This window comes from Xiphophorus maculatus, chromosome 2 (genome assembly GCF_002775205.1).
Source record: "Xiphophorus maculatus strain JP 163 A chromosome 2, X_maculatus-5.0-male, whole genome shotgun sequence".
In the NCBI taxonomy this organism is placed as follows: Eukaryota; Metazoa; Chordata; class Actinopteri; order Cyprinodontiformes; family Poeciliidae; genus Xiphophorus; species Xiphophorus maculatus.
Window position 1 is genome coordinate 23,504,987 of NC_036444.1, and position 22,794 is coordinate 23,527,780.

At 38.5% G+C, this 22,794-nt stretch overlaps 1 protein-coding gene and 1 long non-coding RNA gene across 5 annotated transcripts in view; one reads left to right on the top strand and one right to left on the bottom strand.

The window, feature by feature from the left end:
• LOC102231010 (leucine-rich repeat and immunoglobulin-like domain-containing nogo receptor-interacting protein 1) overlaps positions 1 to 21,932 on the top strand; it is a 168,063-nt gene extending 146,131 nt beyond the window's left edge. For all 4 annotated transcript variants that reach the window (XM_005811442.2, XM_023347583.1, XM_023347576.1 and 1 more), the window contains one exon: positions 17,748 to 21,932. In XM_005811442.2, the coding sequence (XP_005811499.1) occupies positions 17,760 to 19,607 (1,848 nt within the window). In that variant the 5' untranslated portion in view covers positions 17,748 to 17,759 and the 3' untranslated portion in view covers positions 19,608 to 21,932. The remainder of the gene's footprint in view (positions 1 to 17,747) is intronic.
• The window catches only part of LOC111611378, a 104,314-nt gene continuing 98,463 nt past the window's right edge, over positions 16,944 to 22,794 (bottom strand). Inside the window, exon 4 of the long non-coding RNA XR_002754023.1 lies at positions 16,944 to 17,025. This is a non-coding gene — a long non-coding RNA (uncharacterized LOC111611378). The remainder of the gene's footprint in view (positions 17,026 to 22,794) is intronic.

Genomic DNA, 22,794 nt, shown 5'->3' on the forward strand with positions numbered 1-22,794 from the left:
GCTGAATCCAGCTTTGACAGATTTCGGGTCCCTTCACACCAGCTCTGTTTAGTCCGTTTTCATTGTTCTCTAGTTGGTTTGTGAACTCTAGTCCACCTAAAAATGTAGGTTTCGGTTTGGTTGGAGTGAACTCTAGGGAAGTCTGAATGCAAACCAGTCTGCTCCAAAAGCAGGAAGCTGGCTGTCGCGCAGGGCATTCTGGGTAAATACAACCAAACAAATGCTTTAGCCAAGGCCAAGGCTAGCTGGAGAAGTAGCTTGTGGTCTTTTATCACAAACAAGAAAGAAATCCTACAACCTCTAGAATTTGATGCTACTACATTTTGGTTTACATTTTGTGAAGACAGAAATTGTGCTCATGTCTTTTTTGGAGGTTTTTGTGTAGTTTTCTTCAGTGGTACTTGGTGCAGCGCCACCACAGGCAAGGAGGGGAACAGGTGTTCAATAGTTTGGATTGTTTGACACAGTGCAATGTGAAAGAGAACCACACCAGCTGAAGATGTAACAAATGTTGCAATTTTGGTCCCAATTCCAGCTGAGTCTACCAGACTAACAGGTGTGGAAACATCCTCAGGTTTTGTAAGCACTGTCACACATGCAGAAGGTCGTTGTCACCAACAGAATGTAGTTGTGAAACAAGAAGTGACCAAAAATGATGAGAGTTTGTAGTCTTTATGCATTTAATCAATCAGGAAAGAAAAAAAACCCTGATATCCTGCCAATTAATTTGTGACTCTTTAGTTAGATTATTGAATGGCGTTCTACGTTTTTTAAAACATAAACACCATGAAATTGTGATAGTATTTTTTTTTACCTCTTGGTCAATAAGAGTCAAGATAGTTAATCTCAATGCCACTTAGAAAAAGGAACTCAATTTAAAAAAAAAGAAGAAAAAAACAGAATTCCTGGGTCCAAGGTCTTATCTTTCTTGTTTGGATTTTTTTTTCACATGCAGGAAAAGCAAAACATAGTTTTGGGCAATTATGTGTAAATGATTAAAAAAACCCAGAATATTTTGTATCAGCTCTGAACAGATATTTACCCTGGATGATACTCCGTCACGTCCTCTAAATGTGAGGTGGGGGACAGCGATGGCCGTTTAACTGGAGAGTGACGAAGGTAGTACGGGGGTGAGTCGGGAGGGTGAGGCCGATGAAAGAGCTGGGCAGCCATCAAAGACGAGGAAAATGAAATGGCATTTGACCTTGCAGAGTGCCGGCGTGTGACGCTTCGCCACTGAAGTGCAAAGTAGTTTGTGAACCTTTGGGAATTGGTAGAGAAAAGAGATCGGGTCTGTGGAAGGCCGGTGAGGGGTGAGAGGACGGGTCAGGCAATTTAACCCTTCACAACTGATTCAGCCGCGGACTAAAAAAAAGTTCTAAAAGTGACAAAATAAGAGAAAGTCAGGCAGAAAGAAAGATAAAAACAACATACACAAAGAAACTACTTGTATTGTTTCCTGTGTATGACTTTAGAAAAGGGTCTCTTAAATGGGTGAATCTGGTTTTACAGCCTGCAAGGAAACACGAGAGTAATATCTCTCTCCGTAATAGAATCGCTCCTCAACCAGGTCCTGAACTTGTAGCAGATATGCAAATGTCAGATAAATAATTCAGCTCTTTTGCATTTGCTTGCACTTATTTCTGCCATTTTTGCAATAATGAGTAAGAATGTGATAAGAAAAATATGCAGTATTTATACCATTTTCCGTAGATGGTCTATTAGCTTCAGAACAGGCTTAGCGGATGGATAATAACCACGGGATTTTGACTGTATATGTCATCATCGCTTTTCCTGATTTTCATGTGTCGGGTAAGAACAATACAGCAAGAAATACCAATTTAGCTATGAATGCGCTTGTAGAGCTTTTATTTTTTTATCAATCAAGAAGTCAGTAAGACTATAAGTCTCATATTTTAGTCTTAATAGCATTAGATTGTCAGATATATATGGAAACCAAACAGGCAAATGAGTGTAACACAGCAGCATCTATGATATGCCTTGTATGTTTGATTTTTAAATAGCTGTGACAATTAACTCATTACACAACTAATTGTTTCAGATAACAACGCAAAGTTGAATTTGCAATTCAAATAGTGTTTTAGCACTCCCAGGTAGGAGGGAAGCTGTTTGTTGCTCCACCGTTCCTGCTACCTCATCGCAAGACCGGCTCTAAAAATACGAGTCTGCTAAACAATCCAGACTGAAGAGGCGATGGCTTTAACACTGAGAGGAGAACAAAGATCTTCGCATTGCATTTATTAGCATTTTCACATTTTTGCTTCTTGTTTCATCTCGAGATGTCAGACAGGACTGATGACACAATAAAACGGCAAAGATGGCGTTGTAAACTTTGGTGTCTGAAAACGTGTTTTGCAGAATTCAACAAAAAATAAAACTACTTTGCTGAGAAACATGGCAGAAAGACAGCTGCTGTGCCTGTTTAAATTCAGCCATATTGGAGAGTTTTTACTTTTTTTACTTTTATTTTACAATTTCATCAACTAATATAAAGTCCAGGCTTTGACAAGGGCATTTCAAAAGCACCATTTTATTTTTTTACTCATTCCAAGTTGAGCCTACCTTGGATCCCACAACCCAAGTGCTACTAATCTTGTAGTCAAACACTGATGGTTGACTACATCAGTGTTTGACTACACTGATGTAGTCAAACACTGATGTAGTGTTCTGCGCATTCTGCCTGACTGATGTAGTCAAACACTGCATCTTCAGGAACTTCTGGTAGAAAGCAGATTTCATGTTGTCATCAATTATGACGAGTCACCACTCTTCCCTGTGTTCTCCATTTCTGGATAATGGCTCCCACTGTGCTTCACTGGGCTAATAAAGCTTAGGAAATGGCAATTGCAGAGTGATTGTTGTGAAAGACTTTGTTTCTTACATGTTATTCAACTTGTCTAGATTTGGACATGACATGTTTAACCTCTCTGTTCTTGCTAGACTAGACCTGTTTTAGAGATTTTTGATTGTCTCGTTGTGGCTAATGAAAATGAGCACCCATGTTGTTAACCTCAGTTAATATAGGCCAACTTAAATTTTCACATAGCTCCAGGCTTAATAGTTTTTTTCCGCTCATTTGACATCAAATGGTGACCTTAGTCAGCTTTCAGTTTGATCGGTCCTGGCCGTTGACCAAACAGTCTAAAACTCAAATACCCAACCTTTTCCTAATCTGTAAATGCATCACACTAAACACGACTGGGTCGTGCTGACAACAGCGTCCTTCAGTGTGGATGCTGTTACTGAGTAAATAAGACTAAAAAATAAGCTATTTACAGAATCAGGGAGGTGTTACAAATAAGCGCATAGAAAGTGCAAATGTTTAAGAGGCAGTTTCAACAAAAAGGCTGCGGGGAAGCAAGAGTTTTCTAAAAAAAGAAATTCAAGTCATATTGTGTGCACCAGCTGTGTCCTTACCTTAACTAAGGTGGAGGTGTAAACGTAATCCAGCGTTTTCTCCAAATGGAAATGTCATTTTTTAGGTTTAGGTGGTTTTATTTAAAAATTAGCTTCTTTGCCGTCACCATCATTAATGTAGTCTGACTTATCTGATAATGATGTTACAATTACTTGTAAGAACATCATGAAACCACAAACTATTCCTTAAAGCCACCTGGAAGTGCTGTACAGCTTCACCTTGTCATTGATTCTCACCTAACCTGTGAAATACTTTGATTGTCTTTCTGAAAGCGTGTGTCGTCTTTCCTCTGGGTAACACTCCAGATAGCTGAGCAATACAGTTGAATATCTCCTCTCCTTACAATATTCATGACCCTCCCTCCTCCCCCCTCTCCTACAGCAGGCAATCAAAGATAGGGAACGGGATGATGCAAGGACAGCTTAGACAAGTAATTTTGCCTTTAATTGCTTGGAACTCCCTTGAGTTCTGATGCTTAAGCACTCTAAAACTGTTGTTGTTTTGCTGTGCATAATCTTTGATTATATGAAGGTCAGCATTTTTTTTTTTCTCTAAGCTTCTTACGAAAGAATTTGGAGCAGGTGGATTGCTCAGATAGTGGGACAATGCTTCCCCGCTGGAGCTGTAGGAGTGAACTGCTTCCTTTCTCCGTCCACTCAACGCTCTTCACTTCCAGCATCTTCCAAGGGAATCTTTACCCTTCTTAGAGATGAGAGTTTTTGTTGGTTTTTCCTCTCTTTTGTTTCTGCTTAGACCTCATTTCCCAGGCTGTGTCTACGTGTCATTATGTGAGGGTTTATCTCACTAATTGAGGCTTCATCTTTCTGGGCAATCTCTCAATGGACATGGATTAAGCGCCCGTATCTCTACACTGGAGCCACAGTGGGATCAGCCAGTCATATTCAACACTTTGGGGATTGTGGAGGGGTGAACATTAAAAGGAATGTTCTCAATTTGGTAGCGCTGGACGATATGGCTGAAAAACGTATCACGATATATGCAATATCAGTCGATACTAGATTACTGACTAGTTTTTTTTGTTTTCAATATCGGAAATACTACGAAACCAGTGGCATAACCTTTCTTGTTTTATCCACAGTTTTCACTTTTCGCCGTTGTAGTTTATTTTTAGGCTGTTCTGAGGGACGGTGACGAAATCTTAAACTGTTGCTCTGCAAGTCACTCAACATGCTGTTGCTGGGCTACCAAATAATGAGCAGCTGCATTCCCGTTGTCCATGAAATTGTGCAATTTGACATTTTGAAAATAAATGTCTTTGATGCAAAAAAGACAATTTCGAAAAAAAACAAATTTTTTGCTAAAACGTTTTGCCGCCAGGATGAGGTCGTTGTTTTTGCCGTGTCGAAGTTGTTCTTTTGTTTTTGTTTTTCATAAGCCTGCAACTGAAACACATTTTTCACATCACACAAGTCACATGATCAACAACCGGACGTTGCCACTGATGCAAACCACAAAGCTGATGACTTATTGCGTGAACAAACTTAGTTACTTGTGATTCTGAATTGTTCTTCTTCTTTAACGGAAACACAGAAATTGAGAAACTGTTTTTTTGAAACTGCTCATGCACACTAGTTTCTCCTGTACAGTGACCTGTATGACTCATCAGGCGCCATTTTCTTTGCATAAACAATCAGCTGATTTGTTTAAGTGGGAGCATGGGTCCCGAGTCTCCGATGGCGCGTTCTCAAGCAGACGCAGAGCTTTATGAATTTCTAATGTTCCGGGTCTACTCTCATTAGCCGTAAAAGCCAACAGATGAAAGTGCGGGTCACCACTCACTGAAACAAGAGCCAAAAACCTTGCCCATAGGAAGGGAGAGTGACTCAGTGATAGCCATCAGACCAGATACAGATTTTACCTTTTCTCACACTGCTGTGTGTAAGGGGAAAAAAATGTAATGGTTCAATCTATATTTAGCTGCACTTGTGGATATTGCAGCCTTGGTTTTGGATGAAACACTTATGAAAGTTTTGAGTGTCTCCATCTGAACCCAACAGATCATGCAGAGTCAAATGGTATAACTTTCAACTCGTGAGATAAATCCTTTAAGTGGAAACTTTATTTTGATCCATCAGATAACCCAATCAAACAAAGTCTGGTTATTTTTGAAGTACAGGTTAACACCGTTGGCTCTTTGTGGTGTATTCTGAGACTAATCTAAACAGGACTTCTGGCAGGTTGCATTGTGTTACTGGCTGCTGAAGCTGCTGCTACCCAAACTGACATTGTCATTGGATAGGTATTGCTGTCGACATGTTCCTACCTGTGTTTCTAGTGTTCAGTTGACTGAATCAATATAGTTCTTCTAGATATGGGTTTGCAAATAGTTTATTTAGACATTCAATGATCAGGAATTTGAGGCCAATTTGTATTTTTTTTTTCAGAGCCTTTAACAGTTCTGGATTTCTTAGACTCCTCATTAAGACCTATAGTTAAAGGCCAGCAGATTCTGAGTGAGTAATTTGTTAAGAACAGGAAGGAAAATAAAAGAATACTTAACATAATCTTCAGTGCAGAACTCCTCTAAGCAGCATTTGTTACTATAGTAACTACATCCACATCAGATTTCTGGACCAAAAAGGTCCAAAACGTTATCCTTGTCAAACACAAGATAAAATAACTCCCAAATTAACTCTTTAAGAACAATATAGAGTTAGTTTTCTCTTGCAGGTTGGAAGAGATAACGCATTTCTCTTTTCTCTAGGAGTGAAGTCTTCATATTGTTTGAAATATTTTTTCTAGCCATCCTGCCATTAGTGACACTTAATTATTTATATCAAAAGCAGAAGTGATGTCACACAGTGTGTGAGAGAGCAGTAGACGGACCAGAGATTTACTAACGTTTTGAAGAAAAGACCAGATGATCACAGAGTTAATTTTCTAAACTGTCTTTAAAAAAGAAACAAACGCAAAGAAAACGCAACAATTTAAAATGGCAAATTAACCTCAAACCAACCTCAATATACTGTCTCTCTAAAATCAGCTTCTGATTTCACTTTTTGAAGATTTCACTGACTCCACAGATGGCTAACTCTCAGTCTCCCTCTCTCACAAGCTGCACCTCCATTACAAATATTGCAGATATTCTGCCAATGTCGAAAAAACACAATTTTGCAATTGCACTGTTTCCTTTCCAGACTATTTCTCATGATTGTTGCTGTCCTTTTTTTTAACCTGACATCGACAACTAATTGTGCTGTAAACTTAAACACTGACTAAGACTGACAAATGAGAATAAAATGCTTAAAGATCTTTTTTAAATTAAGTGTCTTAAATTAACTCAGAAGGGAGCGATTAGTGATCAAAGGAAAAAAAAAAAACATTCCTCTGAAGATGGTCAGATACTGGACTGAAAACTAACAACAAAGAAATAAAATCTAAAGAAAACCATGAAATGACCTTCAGAAATCCTTAAGATAATTTATTACAACAAAATCTGGCCGCTTGGAATAAATGTTCAAAGAAATAAGTGAAGACTGAAGACATTTTCGCAGTAATCAGCACTGGATTGCCTCATTATCGCTCGGGAAGTCACAATGTAGCAGTTGATTTTCAGACAGAGCTCACATATCTTAAGATCTTTACTGCAAGGCTGTTCATCCAAGGAACCAATTATGTATTATTTTTATTGTTTTGAATTCTGTCTAAGAACATCTCTGTCACTAAGCAAATATATTCAGATATATTTTCCTTCCCTTTCCACTTTATTTGTGTAAAGTTCATTTAAAGGCTTTTATGTTCATCATAAATAAAACCTGATTTGCAACAATAAAAGCTGCAAGCGGTACTCGTTGTCAGGGGTCCCTTGGCCTCCTAATCCATCCTCCACTATCCCACGTTAGCCGCCAGTTTCCTCCGGTCGCTGATCCCAGTGCACTGGTGTGGCATTTTCAGCGTCAGGGTTGACTCTTTATCAACTAATTACAGCTCATTTCTCTCTGAAAAAAAGGGCCTCGCTGCGAGCCTGAGCATCAGCTAAAGCAAAGTGGACATTTTCTCAGCCACACTGGGAGGAAAGCTTTTAAATGCCACTCACAATTAAAGTCGGTATGGCCCTGAGCCTTTTCACACTGTGCCCATCACACGTTCCAGCAGCCGATAAGATATAGTTTTAATTATTCATTATAAAACTGAGGCATGTTTCCATGTTGACTCCCCCCTAATTGAGGAACTAGTATAGTGTAGTCACTGCTATTAGAGCCGTATCCTGCAGACATGTATAGAAGACTCATTGCAGCGTTTATTGCAAAAGACAGGAAAGCAGCCCTAACCAAAAGCAACAAAAAAAAAAAAAAAGCTTTTGGTAGAAGAAAAAATTCCTGGACTCTCTATGCATTCAGATGCATTATTATGTTTAGGTGTTATTTGTTAAGGACTAAGTGTTAGTACTTAACTAAATATGAACTTGTAATTATACATGTTATCTATCTGTATAAGTTGGTGATCTGAACTATTCTGAGTTAAAAAAAAAAACTGAAGTTTTGATGCTTTTTTTGTCCAGGAATTTTAACAAATTCCTCAAGTGTTTTTCACATTTTTGTAATTCTCTTGGCACTTTATCTAAAAGGGACAGCATTATATGTTTTCCAGGCAAAAAGTGACATTTTATAACACAATCGTGTAGCTATGTTAACTTCAGTTGTTTTAAAAATGATTTATATATATATAAATTTGAGTTAAAAGAAATTTGGCTTCTTAATTTAACGCCTTGAAATTGGGGCTCTGTCTCTTTAAAAGCTCCCGCTCTTTCTAAAACTCCACCTTTAGGAAGTCATCACAACATGGCTCCTCTATTAACCCTCTAACAAAGTTTTTACCAGCGTTTTACTGTGAAGTAGCTCCTATAATGAGCTCAGCAGGTGTACATTTCAACCAGGCGTTTGCTAATTGCTGCTGGCTAGTCTGAAGGAGCTAGTTGTCCCTGAAGGCAGAGCTAAGTCTACCCAGGCGTTGTCATGGAGATTCAGGGGTTTCTTAAATGTGCATGAAAGGAACAAAGCAACACTCTAGTTTTGTTATTGATGTGGGAATAACATTATAGCATGATGTAAAGCTAAAAAAAAAGTTGATTTTACATAAAGCCGTCCCTTTAATAAGAAAGCACACAATGTGTTTTAAATATGATTTTTTTTTTCAGATTAGGGAGATCATTTGAATTGAAAGCTAAGCAAATGCAATGCAAAAATTCTCATCTTAACTCAAGAGTGGCTGTTCACCAATCATCACACTGATGTTAGTTACCAATTGAAAAATCATCTACCATTGCATCTGCCTGGTCTTTGTTTTTACTCCTCAAATACGAAATAGTGAAACAAATCTGACATATTGTATATTTTTATATTCGACGACCATAAATTTGGTACTTGTGCTGCATATTTGACTAGGCTTTAGAGCCCAGCCAATCCTTCAGTCCCTCTGGGCTTTCTAATGTGGAGATGAACAATTACTTCATTAGAGGACGATAATTGAGATCCTGCACCCTGCAAAAATGGAGTTTACCATCAGAAGCTCCTCGGCCCCAAGAGAGCGTGGAAATTGTACAATTCCATTGTTTGAACAATCCGAACAAGTGGGTGCTTGTTTTGCACTGGGATTTTGAATATATTTGGTAAGTGAAACTGGAAATTGCTACTAGCCCCCTGGAGGGACAAAAATATTTTGCAGATCAACTCTGCAATTAAATCATATTGGAGGGGATGAAAGCATTAAAACTGTTGATGCTATGGGTATAATGACGTTTCCTGTTTCTTGTTAACATAATTTGTGTTTTTAAAAGTCTTTCACCTGATAATATAATTTAATATTTATCTCTTTAAATAAAATGTATTTACTTCCTGTCACTAGTGACCATAAAATATTTCTGTTGGTGCAGAGTCATATCCTCCTGTGTTTGAAGGAGATCAGTTGCTTTGACACAGTTTTCCTTTTTTTTTAACAAAGTCAAAATGATTTAGAGCTTTGAACTACTATTAGCATCTTATATCCTTGATTACCATAATAATCAAGTAAATGGTTACCAGAAAAAGGTTGTCACAAAAAGGAGCAAAGTATTGAACATCCACCCAAATCTAGATCTCTGCTTTAGCGGTTCTGTACAAACTATCATTCACACTGTAATGTGTTGATTATATAAAAAATCTGTATAAAACCACTAACCTTTTTTGCAATTTCAAAGTTGTTGTCAATGATTTTTGTCAGAAAAAATCAATGTTGCGCTCAGATGCAGATGAAGCGAACACCTACAAAAGTAACACATGAAAAGTTTAGAAAATTAAACATCTGCATTGAACTTGCTTCCTTTGTTCTGCTGACATTGCACCATCTGTGGTGGCCATTAAGGCTTTGAGTCCTTTTGAGAGCCATTTTTACACCCAGCTAAACAAAGTTTGTGATCTGAAAGTGTTATTAGCCAACATGACCAGAAATGCTGACCGAAAAAAAAAAAAAAAAAACTTTCTCTGGCCTTACTGTCGACTTTCTAAAAGCACCTCCTGGGGTCTTGTTAGCACTATAGCTTGGCAAAAGTCTGATCTACACAAAGCCAACACAACCAAAACACTCGAGCCTCTTTGACCTTCAGTGGTTATTGTTTCTCCTATATGCTTATTGCCCGAGATCTGTCGCAGCTTTTTATTCATGGTGGCTGGAGCTCTGAGGGTCGGCGTTTCCCGTGGCGCTCGGAGCAAAGTCCGCGTCTCTAACTACCTCGGCGAGGAGCGGCTCAGTCAGTCAGTCCCCCGATCCTGAAGATCAGCTCTCCTAGCGGGGGTGCGACACATAAGACGACATGCCAAGTAGAAACGTCGCTGCGTCTGCTGGGCGTGTGTTTTTATGTGTGTGAGTGACGGGCCTGTAAAGCGTCTTTCTCTCTGCCTCAGTGGAGAGAAAAAAAGTAGCGTCTCACTACAGGGGAGCCGGGCGAAGAAGTTTCTGCAGCTGAAGGCGCCAAGTGTGTTGCAAGTGTTAAAATAAGCACATCACATCTTTACGCTCCCAGTAGGTGCAAGATTGCAGTTGTGGTTTTTTTCTCTGGCTCCTTCTTATATCACTTTGAACATGTATGAACAAATTCTAGTGTCGTTTTAGAAATTTGCTTCGACAGCCACATTCTACAAAAAAAAAAAACAGCTTTTGAAATCATATTTTTTAATCACTAAACTCAATAATTGGTACTGTAACAATACATTTTGCTGGGTGATAAATCGTCCCAGTAATTATTGCGATAAACGATAATATTGTTGTTTTTGAGAGATCATCCTTATAATGCAAGTTCATCTTCTCAAACACCAATAAACATACATTTAGTAAAGACACTGGAAGAGATTTTAAATTTCAAAACAAAACACAACCAAAAGCAATAAATAAAACATTTAAAAACCATAACTAAAATGGATTATGATGTCTCTAAATAAAATTTTAATATTAATCACCAGAATGGGAATTATTGAGTTCATTTTAATATATCATGTGATTAATTTATTAATTGAATAATTGCAACAAGCTTATCACTGATTTTAGCAAAAAAAAAAAAAAAGAGCTTTTCCATTAAGCAAATTTAGTTTCGAAATGTCAAACTCCTGAATTTTATTGTCAGTGGTAGCCACAGATGACTATCACTAGTAGTCATTAGTACTACTGATGGTAGTTACCACTTTCTGTCGTTTTCTTTGTGGCTTGCGCCAGTTGTTGTTGATCATATGACTCTTCAGTTGCTTTGCAAGTTGAGCTGATTCAGCTCACCAACCGTTTTCTCTGTGCATCTCTACCTTAAAGGTGACTCCAGTTAGTCCTGAATGGATGCAACACCACCTGAGGTTCAGCCCGTTTGAGCTGGTCCAATTAAATGTATTGCACATTTATTTGGTGTAATGAAACACCAAACAAATGGGCTCATGTGTGACTTCAACACCTCCTTCCCTCTTTAAATCTGAAGATGTCAGGCACTCTAAATCCAATATACTTCCACTCGAGTTTCCAGTTTGACATTTCATCCTAGTTTGGGGTACTTTCCTCATGCTAAGCACAATCTTCTCGCGGATTTATTCATCTCTGCGAGGTAAAGTGAGACATCAGTGACCGGAGCACCTGCACAGAAACGATAAATGACCCTGGTGCCAGGTGAAGTTCAGTGGGGACATGTCAACAGGCTTCAGAGCGTAGTTTTGTCAGAACAGCAGCTGCGCTCTGTTGGAATTCTGCACCTTGTTGCATCAACCAGCTTCTTTGCCTGGATTAGGGCTATACTGTCCATCTGTCGGCAGTCGGCTTTACTTTTAAGCCCTGCCATTTCACAGGTCCACATCTAGCCGGCAATCCCGGTAGGCGGCTTAGCTCTTTCAATGACAGAAGGGTATCCTTGCTCCTGAAAATTCAGCTAGCCAGCACTCAGGTACTGTGAAAGCAATCTTATTTAGCAAGCTAAAGGTCAGAGACTAATGGTTAAGATGAATTAAGCTGAATTGTGGCTGCTACTGTTTTTTTTTCCTATCATGTGAATACTCCTGCTTATTGTACAAACCAAAGTGGTTTGATTAACATTTAACTTCATGTCATCATCATAAAGGCTGTTGAATTTTAGAGAGGCACCGATCTGATATTAATATCTGTATTGGTCTTGATATTGAACAAATTTTAGATTGGGTATTGTGACAGTGTGCCCGAGATATAAGGACGGATCTAGTCAGTCTAGTTCTATGCTTTGTGCCCTAAGCAACATCATTTATTACTTATATTACATTTTATTTAGAATTCCTAATTGTTCTTTCTGGACCATTTGAAAATGGTTTGTTGCAACTTATTTTTCACATGTTTAACTAAGCTAGTCAACCAGTTCCAGTGTTAAATGTTCAATAAAATTAAACCTTTATTGATCTTTGCAAATATGTTCTAGCATTACATTACTATGCCATTACCATTATATTATTTGAAAATGGTTTCAAAACAACAATATTATCGTTTATTGCAATAACTTCTAGGACAATTTATCGTCCAGCCAAATTTCTTATTGTGACAGGCCTTGTTATTTTTACATGTTTGGCGTATTTAGGTGTGCTGTACTTGTGTAGAGTCCTCAAATACATTTGTAATTTAGTACATTTATGTTTGTGTTTAAAAAAAAAAAAAGGAAACGTTCTAAATCAATTCAGCACCGTTTTCCTGTATTGGATCGGTATCTTCCGGTACAAAATCTGTATCAGTATCAGAAGTGGAAAAAGTGGATCGGTGCATCTCTAGTTCATTTAAAAATAACAGAAATCGATGGCCTACATTATTTTCTTATCCATCCTCAAAAAGGGTGTAAAGAACGAGGGTGCACATTTATAACCAAGTGTTCTAGGAAACGGCCATCAAAGCCGCGTAAATAAAAATCCACTCCTGCATTTGGCCATTGAGGATTAGCCTGGCAGCTGACTAAGCAGTTTGCCAAGGAAGAGGCTTTAAAGGCTTTTAACACTTTGTGCTGCAGATAACGTCAGCATCATCTCATGGATTTCCCAGCAGCTTACAGGTATTTAACAATGGTATTTAAAAGGGCTTGGGAGTGATGTCTTGTGACAGGTAAACTAAAGCTTTGGGCGATGGATGTGTCTTCTCTCTGCTTGTGTAGCATTGTGCCTATTGTGATGAATTTAATGGAGACAGACAGATGAGCAGGGAACAAATCAGCGATGTATAATAAGTGCAGACATGACGCCTATTCAACATGCTCCGGCATCACAACACAAATATTGGCTGCCGGTGCGTGTCGGACAATGAAACTGGTCTAAGTATTTCCAAGGCCGAAAATGTAATGTAGACAGAAAATAAAAAATATCATGCTGAAGAGTATAAATAAAGCAATATACCTGCAAGGTAATGCAGAAATGTCAAACGCAAAAATACATGACATTTATTCAACAAAGTTGAAAAACAACAATAATTTGATGCTATATATCTGAGTGAGATTCTACCTTATGCAAAAATAATACAAAGTCAACATATTAACAGAAGTTTAAAACTAAATGCACAACATTGCTTTAAAAATCTATCCTGTTAATTAGTATTTACCATATATTTTCCAAATCATACATTTTTCCATTTTAGCATAAAAATTTAATCTGAAAATGGGTAGATTTACCAAATGATAATGAAAGCATTCAAATTCTTGTTTTACTGCTTGTCTTTCATAATATCGCCTTGACAGTATTGATAAGTGGAACTATTAGATTTCTGTTTTTTGGCTCCTTTGATAATTCAGTGGACCTCTGCCTATTTGTTTTTCAGCATTTGAGATTCACTTGTTTGTGGATTTTTGTGAAATTATTCCAAAATTATTCCCAGAAAACCCAGATATTCACAGATTTTTTTAAAATCTAAAATATTTGAAAGAGAATGAAGCTTGGGAAGCTGAAATACTTCAGTGTAATCCTACTTGACACAATATTGAGGAGTGCCATTCATTTTTCTTGGCACTGATTGACTGTACCAAAGATTGTCTATGTTAGCTTCTGCAGTACTGCTAAATGTGATTTCTATTGTACGCATTAATATGGATTAAGGCAGATTTGGTATATTAAGTTATATTTCATATCCATCGTTTATCATACTACTTGTGTTTATGGCACTATGAACAGGGGACTATGCAGCTACCTAAAAAATTAGTCAGAAATATTTACTTTTTTGATCATAAACTTTATTGTTATGAATTTTGAAATAAAATTCAGAGTCCATATCGCCCAGGCCTAATTACTAGTCAGAGTAGTAGTTGTTTCATTATTATTACAGCGATGCCGCTCCATTGTCAGAGCAGCGTTGGGTACCATCTGCCTCCCATGTGAGGCAATATCCTCAAGATCCCCATAGATGCTGGCACAAAAACATTTCTCCCCTCCATTCATTGATCTAGTTATTTGGTCTTGGACCAACGGGCCCTTGTTTATTGAGCACAGTAGTCTTATTTCTCCAACATATTCATTCTCTCAGGAAGTGGCCCCCTCTCTCACTCCGCCTCAATTAATGTAATTCTCTGGGAGCTCACTGATTGCTATGAAGAGCTGCATTCAGGCTGCATGCCTGTGAGGGAACGATAACGCCAGATCATTAACAATCCAGTGCTGCTAGTGTTTACCAGAGGAGGTTATTTTTCATCTTAATGTGTCTGTCTGTATTTTTCCTAAATTTTGCTACTGAGGCTATGAGCAACATCTCCCCCCCCCCCCCCCCCCCCCCCAACTAAACTTGCCAGGAAATAAGAAATACACAACATTTAAACTGATTATTGTTTAAATCCTCAACGAAACAGATTCAGTCATGGTGTGCATGCTTTTGATCTTCTGCTTTTGAAAGAATTTGAAGGTATGATTCTATGTTTGGCTTTTTTAGGTCTTGTTTGTTGCCGTGGTTTAATGGGATATTTCCTTAGCCTGTTTCCTGGATTGCTTCTGTTTGTCTTTTTCCTCTCAGCCCACACACCTCGACCTAATTTTTTCTAATTATCACACCTGACTCGTATTAAGTTATTTACACCTTGAGCGGTAGCTCTTCATTTTCTGCCTCTACTTGTGAAATCACTTCAGAGTTGATGTTAGTTTCCTTTCATATGGGTCAATCCTGCATAATTTGTCGTTCTAGTTTTGACCACCTTGTTTTATTGTTTGGCTTTGTAATTTTTTTTATTGACTGTCACCTGAAGACTTGTTCAAATGCCAGACTGCTGTACAAAACTTGCTGAATATGCTGATTTTTTTTTTATGGTTGAGGTACAGTAGAGACAGTAGTGGTCTAAGCAGATCTGCATCTGCCTGGTTCTCCTCTCCACACAGACAGAATCAACCAGTTAGCCATGGTAAAAAAAAAAAAATCTCTGAAACACTGACACATCTCCCCCAAAATAAAGAAATAACTTAAAGCTTAGCGCAAGATTTAGGGCAGGCGAATTGTGTGAGACAGAAGAAAACTTTTCTGTATGTTTTTGTCAGCACAGTATTGACCGACGGCTCTAGGATACGACTCAGAAACATTGAGAAGCTAGTTAGCTTCTGGCTAACTGCTAGCTACTTGCAGTGAGCTGTGCATTTAATTGCACAGCTCAATTAAATGAAATTGAGCTATGCCATCCACAACACCCACCCATTTTTTTCTGCTAACTCTTAAACATTTAAATAAATTTGTGGAAGCAAGAGTTGAAGATTCTCCTTTAAGACAAAAAAAGAAAAAATCTAGTATTTAGTAAGTATTTTGGAGTATAATGTTCAACAAACGTATTTTTAAAAGGTACATTTCTTTATGTTAAAAATGAGATTCTTTGTTTTCCACATCATTTTCGAATTCTTCAGAAAAGACATTTTTAACATCTTGTTTAACCATTTCATGTTCCGTTGAACCGCCGCAGTCCTCGTTTCATTTGTGTTACAGAATAACAGGAAATGTTGACCTCCAGCTCTTGATTCGTTCTTTTTTTTCCTATTTACACCATAAATACATACTTTCTGGGTTATTGAAATATGGATAAAATGGCAAAAATGTAATTCAGAAAAAAAATAAAACAGAATTTTGAACATAATAAAACTGATTTCATAGGGCCCTAAACAAAATCCTGGGCAACAGAAGTGAAAATAATAGCGTCTCATTTGCTAATGCCCACTATGTAAATGCCTTCATGGTAGACGATGACAGATAGAGCTAAGCCTGGGGTCACTGCTTCTTAGGTGTCTTAGCATGCCACACAACACGCCCGCGCCTCTCTATCTCTGCGCTCCCTGCGCTCAGCACTAACTCAATCGATGACGTTGGGGAATAAGACTGATCACATATGGCCTGGGGCTGAATGCAGCCCAGCAGGCTTTGCCGCAGGTCTCTGATTTCAGACAAAGCCCCCTCAGTGTGTTTCGACATCACTTGATTACAGATGGTATCGTCAAATCCCCAATCTGAACTTCGACCTTAGACAAAATTAAATGAAATTGAGCTATGCAATCCACAACACCCACCCATTTATTTTCTTTTTATTCTGATGTCCAGCTGTCTGGTGATACACTGAGAAGGGAAAAAAAAAAGTTATTAGCGGTTGCCCGCCTGGCAGTAGCATGTCACCCCATAATTAACTGTCAGCTATTTTTTAAGTGATTTTCTTTTTCCGTTCCCTGCAATCTCTATCTGATATATTTGTTATGGTCTACTGAATCACACAAAACATCCTTCATTGGGTTAAGAGGAAATACCCATTAACCTGTTTGACTTACACAAATCCTGAAACATATAGTAAACAAATATTAATAGTATCTGGCCCTAAACCTGTTATTTCAATTTGTAGCCAAATTATCCAGTTGTCATGAATTTTTACTGATGCAGACCCACAAAGCGCCAACACCAGAAATAAATATGACTTGTTTTGCCCGAGAAGCTTATTTTTATCTATCCAGTTCCCCCACTGGCGCATGGTCTGTATTTTATCCCAAAAGACTGCATGAGCTCAGTGTCAGCCACAGCACATATATCACACTTGCCACCATCGATCTTTGATTGAGTCCTCTTGCCTTTGCTGCTGCTAAATCCTCTGGTGTTTTGACTGGCACAGCAAGGGAACACTATAGGGTGGAGAAAAAGAGACTTTTTGTTACCAGAACAAGGTACAAAAAAAATGCTCAGCATATTTTCCTGTGACACAGCATAATGCGGATTACTAAATAAAGGCAGTTAATTCCACCTGAAGCTGCGCCTTATCACTTCTTGTCAAGGGGATAGCATTAACTGATTGAGTTTCTGAAAGGCGATCTGTGGAAATAATGCTCAGCAGTGCACTGCAGACTCAATGGGGGTGGTACAGCAAGGCTAATGTAGATTCCCAGAATGAATACACCTTTGAATTTCTCGCTAAGATCGTGACTTCCTCTTTTTGGTCACCATGACGTCTGTGAAGGACTTTAATTGTAGAATAACTTTTGAATCTACTGCAAGGCACAAAATCCAAAACTGTGAATTCACTGTAAACTGTATTCATCTTACGCCTACTCATAAATATTGTAATAGCTGTCATACTATCTGTCTGGTTCTCTTCACAGGAGTCACACGAGAAGAACATCCTCTTAGCTCCTATGATTGGTGCACAAACCAAACACCTAAAAATGTCAAGGCCAATGGATCAAACCTAAATTAGGTTCAAACCCCTGAGTTCAAATCATTAAAGTCCCTGTGTTTCTATTCCATTGTTTAGACTCAACTACTCGCTATCGTAATTAAGTTTATAAGTTAAGATCATTAATGTTTGATTATCTAACAAACTATTTGCCATGTCTCTGCTTCTACCCAGGTAACCGATAAGATGGTGGCCAGGGAAGCGACTGGGCACAGCTACCTGGTGGCTTGCTGGCAGCCCATTCTGATCCTGATGCTGGGCACCGTGCTTTCTGGCTCCACCACGGGATGTCCATCCCGCTGTGAGTGTAACGTTCCAGAGCGCTCAGTGATGTGCCATCGTAAGAAGCTCATGACCGTTCCCGAGGGCATTCCGGCAGAAACGAGACTGCTGGACCTCAGCAAGAACCGCATCAGAACGATTAACCCAGATGAGTTTGCCAACTTTCCGACCCTGGAACACCTGGAGCTCAGCGAAAACACTATCTCCACAATTGAACCCGGAGCATTCAATAACCTTTATGGGTTACGGACACTGGGATTGCGCAGCAACAAGCTCAAGTTGATCCAATTGGGTGTATTTACGGGCCTGAGCAATCTCACCGAGCTGGACATAAGTGAAAACAAGATTGTCATCCTGTTAGACTATATGTTCCAGGATTTGTACAACCTTCGCTCTCTAGAGGTGGGTGATAACGATCTGGTTTTCATCGCTCACCGTGCTTTTCACGGCCTTAACAGCCTCGAGCACCTGAGTCTTGAGAAGTGTAACTTGTCTTCTGTGCCAACAGAGGCTTTTACCCACCTCCATAGTTTGATTACTCTCAGGCTGCGTCACCTCAACATCAATTCCATACGGGATTACTCTTTTAAACGGCTACATCGGCTGAAAGTGCTGGAAATAGCTAATTGGCCATACCTGGATACCATGACCACAAATTGTTTGTATGGATTAAATCTCACCTCTCTGACCATTGCCAACACCAACCTGACCACGATCCCTTATGTAGCCTTACAGCACTTGGTTTATTTGCGATTTCTTAATCTTTCATACAACCCCATCCATACCATAGAGGGAAATAAGCTGCATGACCTTCTGCGTCTACAGGAGTTTCACCTGGTTGGAGGGAGACTAGCAATGATTGAGCCCTACTCTTTCCGAGGACTAAACTACCTGAAAATACTAAATGTGTCTGGAAACTCTCTTACCACTTTGGAGGAGTCAGCTTTCCATTCGGTTGGAAACCTAGAAACCCTGGCCTTGTACGATAATCCCCTGGCCTGCGATTGCCGACTCTTGTGGGTTTTCCGAAGGCGATGGAGACTGAACTTCAACAAGCAACAGCCCACCTGCGCCTCTCCCGAGTTCGTCCAAGGCAAAGAGTTTAAGGACTTCCCAGATGTTCTGCAGCCAAATTACTTCACGTGTCGCAAGTCCAGGATTAGGGATCGTAAAGCCCAGCAGAAATTTGTTGACGAAGGAGCCATTGTTCATTTTGCTTGCCAAGCAGACGGAGATCCCGCTCCAGTGATTATGTGGCTTTCTCCTCAGAAAAAGTTTATCACCTCCAAGACAATTGGAAGGCTCTCTGTGTTGCCAGATGGCACCCTTGAGGTGCGCTATGCCCAGATTCAAGATAACGGTACCTACGTATGCATAGCCAGCAACGCCGGGGGAAATGACACCTCTCTTGCTCACCTACACATTCATAGTTATTCACCGGACTGGCCCCACCAACCTAACAACAGTCTTGCTTTCATATCCAACCAACCCACTGAGACTCGTGCTAACGGTACAAAGCCCAATGTCCCTTTCCCATTTGATATAAAGACACTAATCATTGCAACCACAATGGGTTTCATCTCTTTTCTTGGTGTCGTCCTGTTTTGTCTGGTACTGCTATTCCTCTGGAGCAGAGGTAAAGGCAATACAAAGCACAACATCGAGATCGAGTATGTCCCACGCAAATCGGACGCTGGGATGAGCAGCACCACAGTGGACGCTCCTCGCAAGTTCAATATGAAAATGATTTAAAAAGGCGTGGCATTTCTCGATTTTGGACTTCAGCATCAGACAAATTAGAGAAGAAGACTCCTTTGCAAACCTGCCGATCATGGTCTGTTAACATAGATTACTGCTTTTTTTTTTCTCTAACTGGTGGACTTGACGAGACCAGTTCCTGACTTGGAAAAAAAAAAATCAAGAAAAAAACAAGAGGTAACTACAGCCAGTGATAGGGTAGTTTCTACAAAGCCTGTGGGGGCATTATTTGAAATTCAGATTTGTCATACAAAGGTCATAGTCCTCCAGATATTGATTGGGGAAAAACAAACTATAAAAGAAGAAGAAAGCTCTCCAAACAGCCAGAATACGGGGCCAGATCATATTTAAATCATTTTCTTTTTTTTCTGTTCATTCCACTTCTTGTTTCCTGTGATGCTGAATGAATGCTAAGTCAACAAGCTCACACATACATACAGGTACATCTTTGGTTAAAATGTTAATACAATGTCCCATGGTCTTTTTCATTTGTCTTTTTCTATTGTGTCACAATGCTGATAATCCTTTGATACAGACATACAAGAAATTCTTAGTTACAAAAATCATTAAAAAAAGATAGAAAAATTAAACAATTTAATTACGACCGCTGTTATTGCAGAGCCAAGACATTGCAATAAACGATTGGCTTCTGTTATAAGACCTTGGATTACAATTGTAATTATAGTACTAGTAGTGCTTCATTGTAAAAACTGCTACATTTTATTTTGAGTAGTTGTGTTTCAGAAATGCAATGTTTACAGACAGAAAGGAGAAGAAAGCCAGTCTGGTTTTCTTCTCCTTTGTAAAGCTGAATTTTATCGATGTGTGACAAACATAATACATAATTCTCAACTGTCCTTTTTTCCCTAATATATTAAGAGTTTCCATTTATGCTTAGTGTAATATTAAACACAACAATTATGCTACAATCTAAAAAGAATGGTCTTGTTTGGTCCTGCGGCTCAGTGACCAGTAAACTCCTGGTCCTGGTCCTGGGTTGAGTCTCGTCAAGCATTTACAGATTTAAATAAACTCGATACGTCGAATTTCTGGTCAATGTCCGCTAAAAGGTTTGAGGAGATTCATTCCAGTTATTTTTTGGTGTTTCTAATCCAGTTTTTTTTTTTTCACTACACGTCTGATTACCAAATTAACTTCTCACACTGGCACAGTTTGTGCCCATAACTTTTTCCACATTGTGCTCGACTCTGTTCGCGTAACGGCATTCATTTGTCCTCTACCTGATTCCAAGAAATAAGAACTACTTGTTGTGGTGCTCCTAAAGCTGTAGAATATCTCTGTCATTGTTGGTTACTTCTCTGGAGTTTGTTTTTTATAATTAATTGTTTTCTTGTTTTTTTTTTTTTAAGAATTGATGATTCATTCATGAAAGTGCCCCTCTCTTTTCCTTCCCCCCATTAAAGCCATGGAATCGTTACCTTCTTGGATCACTTACAGGTTTGCTTCTCCCCTGGAAATGTGCTTTCCGTGTCACGAGGGAGCGGAAGAACTCAAGCACCTTGAGCTCCCCCGGTCGGTACTGGATATTAAATCGAAGGGTCGAAGCCTTAACTTTTTAAATACACACTACGGACATCCGGGCTTTACAAGTGTGTGTTCGTATGCAGGCGTCTACGGTGGATGACACTACAGATAATGTCACGGTGACGGCTGGAAGTGAGGACGGAATATGCAGATGTGTGGACTGACACAGATGGTTTCACCCACGGAGCAATCTGAAGCAGCTTTGGTGTAATCCGTTTTGCATAAAGGAAAAGAAAAACTAAACAAACTGGATGTGGCTCACGGCTCTCCCTCTTGCTGAATATGAATGCTCTTTGTTCAAAGTGTGGCTACAGTATCGAGCCTTTTTTTGTTGTTTTTCTTTTTAGTCCCATTTGATCTGAGGGTGTTCGGGGCGAGTTCAAGTTTTTTTTTCTTCTTTATTTTTGTTACCCCTTACTTTTTTTATTTCGACCCTGGACTATATCCACCATGTATAGTCCAAGCCAACTTTTTACAAAAGAAAAAGATACTAAAAAAGAAGTCTATGGAAAAATACATTCAAATTGTTCTGTGCAATAAAGGTAATATGCAGATTTCTTTTTTTCTTTTCTTTTTTCAATTAACAAAATTTTGTTGATGTTGAATTGTTGAGAATATGGTATGTTGTATTAAACAATCTATGGACTTTTTTAAAGCATGTGGTTCTGGTTTTGATTTTTAAAAAATATTTAGGTGAGAAATTTATTTTTTTGAAATGATTTGGGATAAATCCTTGTTGAATAGTAACATCAATTAATTAAATATTTCACAATATGCCACTTTCTGATTATTTTCTTAAAATTCAGCAAGTTAACATGTGACTGTCGTGCCTTATGACATAAGTTGTGAAACATAAACACTCTTTCTGGGTCAGTACTGTCAAGAGTTTAAGAAGAACCACAAGGGGGGAAATAAAAATATGTAGAAAACCTGGGCGTCAGAGTTAAGACAAGTACAGAAAAAGAACAAAATTTTCATTTAGTTTCCAATTCAAACTTATGAGCTTTAATTTTATTTTATTGAGATTTATAACAAAGTCCCACAAAAATCCATATAGTTTTCTGTCACAATATGGAAAATTTTGAAAAAATGAAACTATTAACTTGACCTTGATAATCTAGCACAAGCTAAAGCCTAATTCACCTATCAGGGATTCGAGAGTCATTGACCAAAATTAACAGTTTCCAGTGATTTTTTTTTTGTGTGTGTGTGATTGAACGGCTCATTATATTCAGACAGAAAGGTAATTTACCATAATATGTTTTAGCTCTAAATGACTTGTTTAGAAAATTGCAGTTCCCCAGCTTTGCCTCTCAACATTAATTACCCACCATTAGAAACGGATCACAGTCTTTAGAATATGTTTAGGGAATATTAATAATTTAACTCAGTAAAATTAGAGAAAATAGCTTTTTCCATTAAATAAGAATTTGATTCTGGGATTTGGCTCGGCTAAACATGAGCAAACAAGCCTATTCTTTTAAAAAAAAAAGGCAAATTGATACAAAATCAGAAATTATTTGTGGACAATTCAACTTCATAAAACATTTTTGCACTCTGTTAGAACTCCATGGGAACATTTGACATTCTTATTTCTTTTTACTTCAGGCTGTTTCTAATGATGCTCATGCATGTT